General features: G+C 32.7%; 1 protein-coding gene across 1 annotated transcript; it reads right to left on the reverse strand.

The window, feature by feature from the left end:
- Nucleotides 1-10,110: 10,110 nt before the first annotated feature.
- LOC124825648 (protein neprosin-like) lies at nucleotides 10,111-11,892 on the reverse strand. The gene is made up of 7 exons (XM_047298317.2): nucleotides 11,739-11,892; nucleotides 11,571-11,657; nucleotides 11,294-11,488; nucleotides 11,023-11,187; nucleotides 10,889-10,945; nucleotides 10,646-10,789; nucleotides 10,111-10,556 (listed from the first exon to the last, which is right to left on the reverse strand). The coding sequence occupies exons 1-7, from the start codon at nucleotides 11,874-11,876 to the stop codon at nucleotides 10,167-10,169; spliced, it is 1,176 nt and encodes a 391-aa protein (XP_047154273.2). The 5' UTR covers nucleotides 11,877-11,892; the 3' UTR covers nucleotides 10,111-10,166.
- Nucleotides 11,893-14,318: the final 2,426 nt, after the last annotated feature.

Raw genomic sequence — 14,318 nt, forward strand, 5'->3', positions numbered from 1 at the left:
ACAACAGAAGAAGAGATATCATTATGTTTTTTATTAAATAATTTAGGATTTGAATTATAATAATATTATTTTAAGTATTAAATAAATAATGTCAATGGAATTAATTAATTTATTTTTTAACCATAAATGAGTCATATTCATAACGCGGGTTAAAAAATTTATGAATTTCGGAATTGTTGTTAATTGTGGATTTGTGGTGTTACAATTTATTTTGTCTATGTCTAATTATGAAGTGAAATAGTTAGAAATGATTTGGAGATATGATAGATTCACATTTGGAATATTAGAATATTAGTTTTCATATAAATTTTCCCATTACCGTCAAATAAGGGGATAATTTTTTTTCTATTTTTAATAATTATTCCATTCAAAATTTAAACATACTGATAACAGTAGGAATTTCAAGGTTCTCTGCGTTTTTTATTCCTAGTATCAGCTTTCGTAGTGATGTCTGGTACACAGAAATTGAAGGGTGAAAAGTTGCATGAGCGATGAATTACCTTCTTCTATCTATTACGCTCTGCAGTGCCAAAATGAAACGAAGAACAGAGCTATGGATGCCGGAAAGTGTGTGAACACAAATAAAGTAGAATAGTTTTTTAAATTCTGTAACAATTTGTATTAATCAAAAACTGAAATAGTATTACATTTTATAACCAAATACTAAGTAGAAACGGTAACTTATCTAACTCCACTACTTCACACAAGAATTAGTAGATTCAAGAATTAGTAGATTGTACCTAACTAGATCATAAACTAAAATATAGCTTTTACTTTCTAAAGAATAGGTCTGTAACATCCCAAAATACAGTAATTACCATAATCAGAATTAATTACATTAAAACAGTAAAACAGTGCAGTCTTTACAATAATGGATCAAGGTTCCAAAGCCGAACGGCTTATATACAGAAAATACCATTTACGAAACGGAAAATAAGGAAAGTCTAGAACGAACGGTTTTACAAAATATTTAACCGAACGTCAAAATGAAATCTAACATTTACAATTCTAACATAACGAGCGTTCTAAGGCTCAGCTTTTACTTCCACCTCGACCAAATTCTCTTCTTCAATAACGTCTTCCAGAGTGGCCTCGCCTTCTGCTCACATCCACACGGATGATCATTGCAAGACAGGACGAACGTACATAGACAGTAGACAACACAAGGAAAAACGAAAGGGTAAGCTTATATAATTTAATATATACATCAACACATACAGTGAACATATCATTCCACACAATCACATAGTTTAACATATAACATCATGTAACATTGTATAAATATATATATATATATATATATATATATATATATATATATATATATATATATAAGACGACCGTCCGGACTGTATGAAACCGTGTAGCTACAGGCGTCCTCGCACCCGAGTGATGTAATAGCCGGGATATACCTAATCAGCTATCACTCGAGGTTAGTCCCATACTCATAAAATCACTCAATATAGTGTTCACATGGTAATATCTTATAATTTATCCTCATTCTCATCTTTAACTTTAAGAGCATAGAAGGACGAACGTTCAGTCCTTTGAAGAATTTAGGACGAACGTCCAAATAAAGTACTGAATGGACGACCGTGACTCTCTGTTTGGTCAGTTAAATGAACTGACTCTATTGAAGGCATAAAGATACTTAGAAAATTTTCATAATAAAGAAGATCTTGGACCAGATTCAATGTACCAAGGATGGTCAATAATACTTAGAATTTTCTCTGTAAAATTTTATATATAAAGAAACGATGCCAGTATTTGAACGAACGTAAGAGGATGAATACTGTAATATTTGAACGAACGCTATTTACATTCGTTAAGGAATCAAAAATAAGGACGAGCGTTCAATCTAAGACCGAACACTTCATTAAAACGAACCCTTAGGTAGAATAAGTCCGAGCGCTCTTTAAGACGAACGTTTGATTTAACACCAAGCGCTATTTAAGACGAACGCTTGGTTTAAGACTGAGCATTGTTTAGGACGAACGTTCGGTATAAGACCGAACGTTACCTATTTTAAAGTGTAATGTATTTATATACAGTTGAGCTGAAACGAACGCTCAGACATTTAATTGGGGACGCTCGCTCTCAAGCGGAGTTCTTCCCAAATGAAAGAATTCCATTCTAAGTTATTTTCAGGGAAAACCGAACGGTATAAGACCGTACGGTGACGAGCGTAATTTATCATATAAGGTGATTTACGTTTCAGATTTTTCAACCATAACAGGTCTCAGATTTCCAACATTTAAACTTATACTTTATAATTCATATGATTTTCAATTTATAAACTTTATAACATTCATTCCAAATACTTCATATTCAATATCCTCATCCAGATTTACTTCATACACCATAAGCATTCATGTTCATGATCATACATCTCAATCATCATACATCATACATTCGCATTTCATACTGCATACATACATTTCAATCATCAACATGCATACATCCAAATCAGATCATACCACCTTCAAGTATAAATTAAACATATAAGCTTCCCTTACCCGGATTAATATGCGAAATGTCCTAAAGTAGGGTATGGTGCGTCCTCTAACAGTGTTCTACTCCAAGGTCCACTTACTGACTTCCACTTAATCTATACACCAGAATCAATCATAACTCAGGTTTCACCCATGCATGAACCCAGAATCTGGTTTCGCAAGAAACCAAATGGACGAACAACTGGAGGAGAGGACTTACCAGCTTAGATCCTAATTCTGTTCGGTCCAAAATAACGTCAGCGTCTCCGAGAACGTTCCTACGGTTCTGAAATGTGATTGGAGGAGAGGCGTGAGATTTATAGTAGAGAGAAGTTGGATGTTTTTAGAGAGAGGCCGGAGAAAATGAAAGGTTAGGTTCTGAGGAAGAAGATGAGTGATGTAGGTGAGTGGAAGGGTTTTTCGAAAAATCATTTTGTTCAATCCAAGTTCGTTAGGATGAACGTTTCCCAAGCCGACACCTGCCCACTCACTCTGACTTCAGAATCTTCCAACGTGACAAGTGGCGCTCGTGCATGCAGCGTTTAGTGCGTTTTTAATGAATCCTAGTGTGTGGCGCGGTGCCTTAATGAAAGCAGCCAGGTGACTCAGCAGTGAAATTGATTGTGATTTGACATGTATTTCAGAGTTAATTATTTAGGGTCTCACAAGGTCAATTGACTTAATTTATTTAAAACAAAAGCTACTTAAATACTGGATTATGTGGTAGACGGTGTTAGCACTAGTTGTTTTTAAGAAGACCATCAAATGTTTCGGATCCTAAAGAAAACACAAAACCTAATGTGTTCTTCTTATCATCCAAATCACTGTTTATATAAGTAACAATATTTGTTTTGCTCGAGTAAAATCACTTATTATATAAGTAACAATATGTTTGTTTTCCTCTTGTAGAAAATACCATGTTTAGTGTTGCCATTTAAATATTTAAATATTTTTTGTTGCAGAGCAATGAGTTTATAGTTTTGTATTAAAAACGGTTAGAAGTGGACTTTAAGCCTAACTCAACCCCACAAAACCTTGTAAGGTGAGGTTTGCACCCACTTATAAACTATGAATTGGTCTTATCTCTAGTCGATGTGAGACTTCCAACATATCCCCTCACACCGAGGTACATACATCTTGAACATGGGATTAGATATTTTTAATGGGTGGTCCGATAGCGGCCCGATAGCAGGTGAAACAATATGCCCAACAAACAACAAATATCGCTAGGATAGGCTCTAACCATGGCTCTGATACCATGTTAGAAGTGGGTTTAAGCCTAACTCAACCCTACAAAACCGGATTGTAAGGTGAGATTTGCACCTCACTTATATATTATAATTTGGCATTTACTCTAATCGATGTGGGACTTACAACAAACCCTTCACGCCGAGGTATAAACATCTCGTGCGTGATAGTAAAAATTGGGTGGTCCGATAAAACGTGGAGAGAGACTCGCGTGCGGAAGCAGCAAAGGTTCTGGAGACCTCCATGGCAGAAACACATTTCCTAGAGAAGCTGAATCAAGGTGCAGAGAAAGAGAAAGAGCAAGACCCAGGAGAAGAAGAAGTAGCAAAGAAAGGTAAGAACTTTTAACATTCAATAATATTTCTGTATATTTTCTACAAGAGGGGAAAAGGGGGAAGGAACCCTAGATATATAGGATTCTTGAAACAGAGTAAGAAGAGGGATTACGGTTAGAAAAACTCTTTCTCATAACAGAAAAACTAACCCTAACAATCAATTGCTCCCATTGAGGAACAATCAACCTAAAATAGAGAACATTAATAGTCTTCCCTCAAGCTCGATGGTGTATATTGACTAATCCAAGCTTGGGGATGATAGATCTAAAACGAACACGGTGAGGAAACTTAGTAAAAATATCGACGAGTTGTTCTTCCGATCGAATAGGGAGGAGATGCAGAAGTTTCGCTTGAATCTTCTCTCTCACAACATGACAATCCAGTTCAATGTGTTTGGTCCGTTCGTGAAAACTCTGGTTGTGTGCTATATGCCTGGCAGAGTTGTTGTCGCAGAAGAGAACAGCGGTAGCAGTAGGTTGAATGCAAAGATCCTGCAAAAGGTAGTGAAGCCACTGTATTTCACATACGGTGGCAACAAGAGCACGATACTCAGCTTCTGTTGAGGACCTCGAAACAGTACTTTGTTTCTTTGACTTCCATGAGATGAGGGAGGAACCAAGGAAGAAGCAAAAGCCTGTGGTGGATCTTCTGGTGTTGGGACAAGTAGCCCAATCAAAATCACTAAAGGCCTTTATTTAAATGTCAGAGTCAGCAGCAAAGAAGAGTCCTTTATGTATCTTAGAACATGCTGCAAAGCCTAATAATGGTGGCTGGTAGGTTCCTGCATAAATTGACTTAGAAGATTGATAGTGAAACACAAATCAGGTCTAGTGTTAGTAAGATAGAGCAACTTCCCAATCAAGCTGCGATAAAGACTAGGATTATCCAAGTAATTTTCGGTTTTGTACAAGGAATTTGTGTTGCTCAAAAAAGGGGTAGAACAAGGCTTCCTCCCCATCATTCCTGTTTCTTCAAGGATGTCAAGAGCATATTTTCTTTGACAAAGATGTATGCCCTTTTTAGATCTAGCAACCTCAAATCCTAGAAAATATTTGAGTGCTCCCAAATCTTTTATATGAAATTGATGATGTAGAAGTGTCTTTATGTGAGTAATTTCAACCATAGAATTACCTTCCAAAACAATATCATCTACATACACAAGCAAAGCAGTGAAATCTGTAGGTGTTCTTTTGATGAAGAGAGAATGGTCAGATTTTGATTGGATGTAATTTTTAGAAATGAGAAAAGTAAATAGTTTTTCAAACCATTGCCTACTAGCCTGCTTTAGGCCATAAAGAGATTTTGTCATCTTGCAAACCTGTCCTTTAGTGTCAGCATCTAGACCGATTGGAGGTTCCATATAAACATCTTCTTTTAGATCTCCATGTAGAAAAGCATTATCCACATCAAGTTGGTGTAGGAATCAGTTTTTTGAGGCAGCAAGTGCTAATAATAATCTGACAGAGGTTAGTTTAGCAACAGGAGAAAAAGTGTCCATAAAGTCTTTCCCTCTTGCTGAGTATACCCTTTTGCCACCAAACGAGCCTTATATCTTTCCATAGTACCATCAACTTTATGTTTAATTTTGTAAACCCATCTACACCCAATAGGCTTCTTTCCATGGGGAAGTTGAGTCAAAAACCAGGTGTTATTATCCTATAAGGCTTTAATATCCTTTTGCATAGCATCTATCCATTCAGGACTATTTCTAGCTTCATCATATGAATTGGGTTCATTGCTGGCAGTTAAAGCCAGGGTGTATTTTAAGTGTTTTTCAGATAAAGACTCATAAGATAAAGCATGAGAGATAGGGTAAGGAGTTTTCAAACCGTTTTTTGATGCATAGAGATGTGGATGAAGGTTGGTCTGCTTCAAGAAGGTAATCTTTCAAGTATTCAGGAGTTCTTTTAACTCTGTTGGATTTTCGTTGGCTGTGAACTTCCTCATTCTCCATAGGATTAGTGTTTTCAGCACTGACATTGACATCCTCAGTGTTGTTTTGTCCATTTCTGCCATTCTCAGTCAAGTTTTGCTTGTTGATAGAATCACAACTGCAGGACATATCTTTAGAAAAGACATTTTATATTCTTCATTATTATGAGCTTCTTTATTGCTTTGTTCACTTATGTATGGGAAAACATCCTCATAAAAAATCACATTTCTACTTATAAAGATCTCCCTGGTGTTAATGTCAAGAATAATGTAACCCTTCATACCATTCTTATATCCTAGAAAAATACCTTTTCTAGCTCTAGAGTCAAATTTACTTCTGTTATTCTCCAATGTAGTAGCAAAGCATAAACAACCAAAAACCTTTAAGTTTAGATAGGTAGGAGGGCTATCATATAACACTTCAAAAGGAGTTCTTCCATTAATAATGGGAGAGGAAAGCCTATTCATTAAGTATATGGCATGGGACACAGCATAAGACCAATAAGCATAGGGAATGTTAGATTGAAAAAGTAAACTGCGAGTAATATTCAATATATGTTGGTGTTTTCTCTCCACAACAGAATTCTGTTGTGGGGTTTCAACACAACTAGTTCGATTCTCAATACCATGAGAATCATACACATTAGAACAATTAAACTTAAGCCCATTATCAGTTCTAATGATCTTAATGGTTTTGTCAAATTGAGTTTTAACTTTAACAATGAAATTCTACAATAAATCCCTAGCCTAACCTTTATTTTGCATAAGAAAAGTCCAGCTGTGTCTCCTATAATCATCAATTATGGTGAGAAAGTTTTATGCCCATTAATAGAAGGAATGGAGATAGCTCCCCGTATATCACAGTGTATAACTTCAAAACAATTAGTAGAAACAAAAACACTTTTAGGAAAGGACAATTTGTGTTGTTTGGCATAATGACATATATCACAAGCATCATTAGAAGCAGTTTGAACATAAGGAAAATTCTTGCATATCTTTTCAACAATTCTGTGTACAGGATGTCCTAGCCTATAATGCCACAAGTTTATGTTTACATGTTTATAGGAGAAAATAGATTTAATAGTTAAATTTTGGTCAGAGACAGGGAAGGATTGCAAGTAGTAGAGGCCCTTCTAGACATTAGCACATCCAATCATCTTCAATGTAGAGTTGTCCTGTATTTGACACGACTTAAAAGAAAAAATTAGTGTGCAGTGTATGTCCCTGGTTAAATTTTGGACAGATATAAGATTGAAAGAAAATTCAGGTACGTATAAAACATTGAAGATAATAAAATCTCTTGAAAATTGAATTGTCCCAGCATAATGGGCTGTGACAATGTCATTATTGGGCAACCTAACAGATATAGGTTTAATCTTATGGAAAGTAACAAAGTTGTTTTTGTCATGGGTCACATGATCAGTGGCCCCTGTGTCCATGATCCAGGAAAACATACCTTGTTTGTCTTCTATGGTGTTTCTCTGAATTTGACTGATGTTGTGAGAAGGATTGTCAACCTTCTCTATCATTTGTAATATCTTTTGCATTTGTTCTGAAGTAAAGTTATTTGGAGCAAAATTAGTGCTGATATGGGCATAGTTAGAATGTGATTATGCAGAGGCAGAATTGACAAAATTCCATTCACTATGTCCTTTTTTTTCTTGGCTGTTGTTATCCCCCTTTTTGTACCAAGGTGGATATCCATGCTTGGAGTAACATTCATCCACTGTATGGTTCATCTTATGGCAGTAGGAACATTGTTTCCCATAGTTTGGATTCTTTCATCTTCCTCTTCCTTGACTGTGAGGTCCATTTCCACGTCCATTATGTTTCCAACTTTGATCATTTCTCCACTGGTTTTGCTTGACAATAGTGTTGGCAAGGACCTTAATCTCAGTATTCTGGTTGTTGACTCCATAATCATGTCTTTCTTACCTTTCTTGTTGCATGATGAGGGAGAAAACACGGTTAATACTAGGAAGAGGTTCCATTAGCAAAATTTGTGTTCTCACAGTATTGTAGCATTCATTCAATCCTTTTAAGAAGCAAACAACATGCTCCATTTCTCTGTATTTGTGAAAAGTCTTAGACAGATCACAACTGCAAGGAACTTTACATGTGCAGCAAGGTATGGGTCTAAGAGACTCCAATTCTTCCCACAAGATTTTTAGATTAGTGAAAAATTGACTAACCGTTCTTTCTCCCTGCTTGATGGAGTGTATCTCTTGAAGCAAATCAGAAATCTTGAAGTAGTCCCCTTTAGAAAACCCTTCTTTAAGTTCTTCCCATAACTCTTTGGCATCCTCCGCATATTTAACACTCTCTCCAATCTGAGATGAGAGAGTCTTGATGATCCAAGAAAGCACCATCATGTTGCACCTCTCCCAGGAATCAAAAAGAGGATCATCTCTCTGGGGTCTTTTGATCCCTCCATCAATGAATTTTAACTTGTTCTTGGACAGTAGAGCTCTTCTCATGTTTCTACTCCAAGAAGCATAATTGGTCTCATTAAGGACCTAAGAAATGAGAGTGAGACCAGGATTCTCTCCTGGATGTAGATAGAAAGGGCTGGAAGGATTATTGGTCTAGTCTGTGTATTCCATGATCCAAGAACAACAAAGAGAGTAGGAAAGAAACCAAGAACAGAGCGCAGCAGAGGCAGAACAAGTATACCTGCTCTAATACCATATTAAAGTAGCATATATGATAAAACGTGGAGAGAGACTCACGTGCGGAAGCAGCAAAGGTTCTGGAGACCTCCATGACAGAAACACATTTCCTGGAGAAGCTGAATCAAGGTGTAGAGAAAGAGAAACAACAAGACCCAGGAGAAGAAGAAGTAGCAAAGAAAGGTAAGAACTTTTAACATTCAATAATATTTCTGTATATTTTGTGCAAGAGGAGAAAAGGGGGGAAGGAACCCTATATATATAGGATTCTTGAAACACAGAGAAAGAAGAGGAATTACGGTTAGAAAAACTCTTTCTCATAATAGAAAAACTAACCCTAACAACCAATTGCTCCCATTGAGGAACAATCAACCTAAAACAGAAAACGTTAATAAAAACATTGGATTCTTTGACTTCATTATAATTATTTATGTCAAATCGAAACAAAATATCATGAAGATATCTTCTTTTTGACACATGAAAATTTCATATGGATTTGATGAAATCTTAATTTCAAAAACGTATCTCATTCTCCTTACATATTAAATTCTGAAATCATGGAAACCATCACACATACTTTCACAATTTCCAGTATATATCAAATCATATATAAGCTCACAAAAAGTTACTTTGTATCTTTTGGGAAATTTTGTGAAAAAATGAATTAGTACATTATCCCAAATTTGAAAGAAAAATCTTTACCATTAGCTGCACTTTACTTATACAATTTTGCTTATCATCTTCATCTTCACATGTTTTACAAATGACAACCATTTTAATATTTTTTTAATTAAATAATTGGAATATTAGTTACTCTCAAGATTTCTTTATATAACAGAATCTTAAGAGTGGGTTTTTTTAGCATCTAACATCTTGAAAATTTTATATTCTTTTTTGTATTTTTGAGGTATTAGAAAATGAGTCTCATGCAACACGGACAATTGACTTGAATCAAAAGGAAAAGCAAAAAAAAATCATTTTTATTTTATTTTCACTTTTTTATCATATATAAAACTACTTTTCATCATTTTTATTTCAATTGTAATATTTTTATTATTTTTTAGAAAAGAGAGATGCAAAAGGTTAATAGAGTGGAAATGAAATAAAACCCAAAGAAAATGAAATAAAGATCCACAAAATGAAAAGGTGAGAAAAATAAAAAGAAAGAATGTGTGAAATGTAGAGATTAATTTGAAAAAAAAAGGGATAAAACTGGAAATAAAAGTATGGGAGTACATAAAAAGTGTGTGTGCAACGAGAAAAAGCTACACACATGGGGAATGGATGTGCTGGAGAAACCCGTGGTGCAGAAAGCAGAGCGCATAAACGAAATAAAGGAAGTGGGGCATGCAGAAAATAAAACGAGGCCCAACAGTAAATTAAAGTAATCGAAGCTAACGTTGAAAATTCTTAATTTTTTATGATGGATGAATTAAAATGCTTTTATTCATTGATTTTTGAAGTCCTTAGATAATTGTATCTTGCTATGATCAATCGCCACAGTTGCCACCAGGTCCCCCAAATTCTAGATAATATCCAAGTATTTTGTTTTTTCCAAGCCCAAAGTATTCCGCATTGAAACATTGGGACCTGTCGACAAATTTGCTTACCATTTCTTTTTCAGGTCCAAGATCTGTTCTTTTTTCATTTTGAAAGGAGACCATCCTAAAGTAACAAGCACGACCAATGTTGGGATCTGGAAAATATCCAGATCCCATTTCAGGACTCCGAGTTCCTGAAAGGGTAACTGTTCTTCCACCCCATCCCACCTGATCAGCTGACCCCATGTTCGAGAATAATTTTGCTGGATAATATCCAATATTAATCCTCTTATCATCTTTTCCCCCAATATTTAACCACCAATTTTTCGTTTTTGGATCCTGAAAATGTATACAATGTCATTTTTAACATCACAAATAATGCAAGTTCTACATAATTATGAGTAAAGTTGTGTAAGCCTCAACATAACCTGACTGATAGAAAATGTATACTCAATTATTGTTCCTCCGACAGACGTACGAGGCACTACTGCACCAAGGTACTGTTCTCCATGAATTTGAACAAAACCAGAACACTGCAGATTGTAGCATCCTGTCTTCTTATGATTATCTCTCTGTAACAATTATATATATATATTATTTAAATATGTAAATTAGGTTATTTATTATATAGCATAATATCTAATTTTATAAGTAAATCGGTTTCTTCTTACCGTCCATGAAGAGTAGATAACAGTTCCAGTATTGCCACCGTATACTTTCGGAGCCACCTTTAACACAAATTTAATGATAAATATCAGTAGATACATTTCTTTTACATAGAATAGTTGTGTCAATTAAAACTCACGTGCCATCCAAAACTGATTTTGTTAGTGCTTTCTGTTGGTCCATTTTGAACCCATATATGAGACATGCTTGTTTGATCTCTTGACACTTTTGGATTATAGACGCTGTTGCTTCCTGTAACTTTGTAATAAGGACCATGATTTGATTTGAGATATACTTCAGCAAACTACAAAATTTGATAGATTTAAAGAAAAAACATTAGTTATGATGCATTCATTTTGTAAAAATACAATTAGAAAATCTTTGAGTATATTGTACAAGAAAAATCTTACATGAGCACCCAAAAAATCTTGGGTCATGCTTTGATTATAGAACGACGATTTTCCTTGGACGAGATCATCTTTTGTTATTCTTCGAATGGGAACGGTTCCTATTGGACATTTTTCTTTTTGGAGTCCAAATATGATTTCATTAGATGAATTCTTCGTACTTGTCTTTTCAGATGAGTTTACAAAACTAGGTTTTCTCTGTAAATAAATAAAACAAGTGTTATAAAAAGAATTGAATAAAAGTTAACATGTTTAAAGATATTAATGAAAGAAAGTGTACCTGTAACTTGTGATCTTTTAACAAAGGATGATGAAATGCTGGTTGTTTGTAAATATCAACACAATCGACAATATAACCAAACTCTGTCTATAAAATTAAAAATAGAGAATATAAAAAAATTAATCATATCTATTATAAAGTAGAATGAAATAGAGGAAGAATACGTACTTGAATACTCTTGAGAGAGGGCTTATTAATGACTTGTAACTCTCTTTCTATCTCCAAATCATCTTTTTGAATAGCATGAGTTTTGTAAATATCATGGCTATTTGCCAACCACAATACAAATAACAATACCTTGATCATTTCTTCTTCAGGATCCGTCTATCAAATAAGATGAGTGCTTATGGATTGCCTTGGGGAATTGCTCTTTATAGCCATTAGCAATCAAGAAGGATTTGATATTATATGAATTCGCAATAAAAAAATGACAAGTTATTGTTATTATTTAACCCAACAAAACATATTAAAAACATGATTCAATAAAGTCTTTTATTATTAAGGAGTTTGAACTTAAATTTATTTAAGTTCTATTTATATCTTATAACTAAATCTTATTAGTTTGATATATTAATTATTATTTATCATATTGATTATTATTTATATATTATTATTTATTAAATTGTTAGATAAATATGATTTTATTAGAAACATAGGTTTAAAGTCTATGTTAATTCTATATATATGATTAATATTTTCAAAATTTAAATACACTCATATTCTATTATAGACCGTTATATACTCAATTATATAAAATTCTATTTTTTTACTAATTTAAATGTTGAAAAGAGCCTTTTACATTTGAATATTCTTTAGAATGGCAAAAATATTCGTTCCCAACGACAAACACGTTCAAAGCTACCACTAAATGCTAGTCACCTGTCCACAAATCCGTGTTCAAATTCTATATAAGAACAGTTATAAATCATTATTACATTTATTTCTAAAATTATTGATTGTTATTAAGAGGGAGCAGTTATAATTAATTATTACGCTCAAATGCGTTACATTATTTGAAAAATTACAATACTGAATTGTAATCATTTGCGTTTCTAATAAATGAATCATATCAAACTAATTATAATTCTAAATTGTGGTCATGGAGGAATTATAGTTAAATATTATGTTCAGTATTACCTTAATAGATGTATTCAATTATGTTTTAAATAATTAGATTAATTATATACTTTTTTTTAGACATTGTATTAATATTTTTATTAGCTGTCAAGAAGGAATGGATGATAAGAATTCGTAGTCAAATTATAAATCATTAATATATTTATTTCTACACTGATTTTCATTATCCAGGAAGGAATTATAATTAATTATTACGTTTTAAGGCATCATGTTATTTTCAAAACTGTAATTGGCATTATCATATTTTTTATTATGTTTATTTTTTATTGGTTTTTTTATTGTTATTATTAAATAATTATGGATTTATTAAATAATTGAAAATAATAAGTATTTAAATTTATTTGTGAAATATTTTGTAGAACAAGTGAAAATCTTAAAAGATCTGAAATATAACAAAGATATGAAAATCTCAATACATTTAAATAATATATTAAAGATAGAGAAATATAAGAAGATGAAACATTATATATATATATATATATATAAAAGGATTATCAATTACAATTCATTCATTTACAATTTTCAGATCTAGTACAATTTAGTGCATTCATTTAGTGAGCAAACTCAATTCGTTTTCGAAAATCATTAAATAGAATGCGTAACACTTTTAGAAATTAATATTTTAGGGGATAGAGAACTAACCCTAAGAGGAAAAGAACAATAGCTTATTCAAGAGGTTGGAGTCACTTATTATCACCATTATTTTCATAATCTATCTCCCTTTTTAGTGTTCAGAATGTCTAAGAGTAAAATATTAAGTAACTTACCCCTTATTCATTAGGTTTAGATGTAATGTATTTTCACTCTTTCTATTTTTGCTATTTAATATTCTTCTTTTTCATTACTCTTATGTTTTATTTTTTATCTTAATTGCATTTATTGATTACTTATTTAATGATATCTAGTATTTGGGAAATTAGTTAGAAGCTTGATTGGGATATAATAGCTAATAGATTTTGTCTCTAGACATAGAGTTTAATCAATTAGTCCTTAGAAACATCTAAATTTAATACCAACTTTTGATAAAAACATCTAAGAGATTAGAGTTTTAATTATTAAAGCTTAGACTTACCTCTAAAAAATTAGGACTTGTTTGCTTATGGTGCAAATGCTAGAATAAAAATTCAAGGTATATTGTTTAGTGTTTTCACATTAAATTGATACATGAAATCTAACCTTGGTGAACTCTCTCTCACATAGTTAATTTCATTTATTTAATGACTTTATAGAATTTAAAATTATTTTATATAAAAATCAATACTTTTCATTATATCAAAGTTTCTAGCCTTAATTAGTAAATAATCATAATTAGTAAATAATCATAGTTTTTCTTAACAAACGCGAGTTTCTTAAGAAAAATGATATTTGGACTTTTTATTTTATTACTTGCACTATTTGGTACATTTGCCAATATTGTAACAAGTTTTTCATCCTGTTGTTGGGGACTGACTTTTTTTTAGTCAATTGAGTTTCATTTACCATTTTTGGTTTAAATTGTTCATAATTTGTTTATATGATTATTTTATTTTTACTTTTGTGTATAGTTTACTTTTTTCTATATAAAGAAATTATTAACTATTAACTCGTCCCTAGTAGTGTTATGTTGTTTTG

The sequence above is a fragment of the Vigna umbellata genome, chromosome 1 (genome assembly GCF_029865625.1).
Source record: "Vigna umbellata cultivar VRB3 chromosome 1, Vumbellata_1.0, whole genome shotgun sequence".
In the NCBI taxonomy this organism is placed as follows: Eukaryota; Viridiplantae; Streptophyta; class Magnoliopsida; order Fabales; family Fabaceae; genus Vigna; species Vigna umbellata.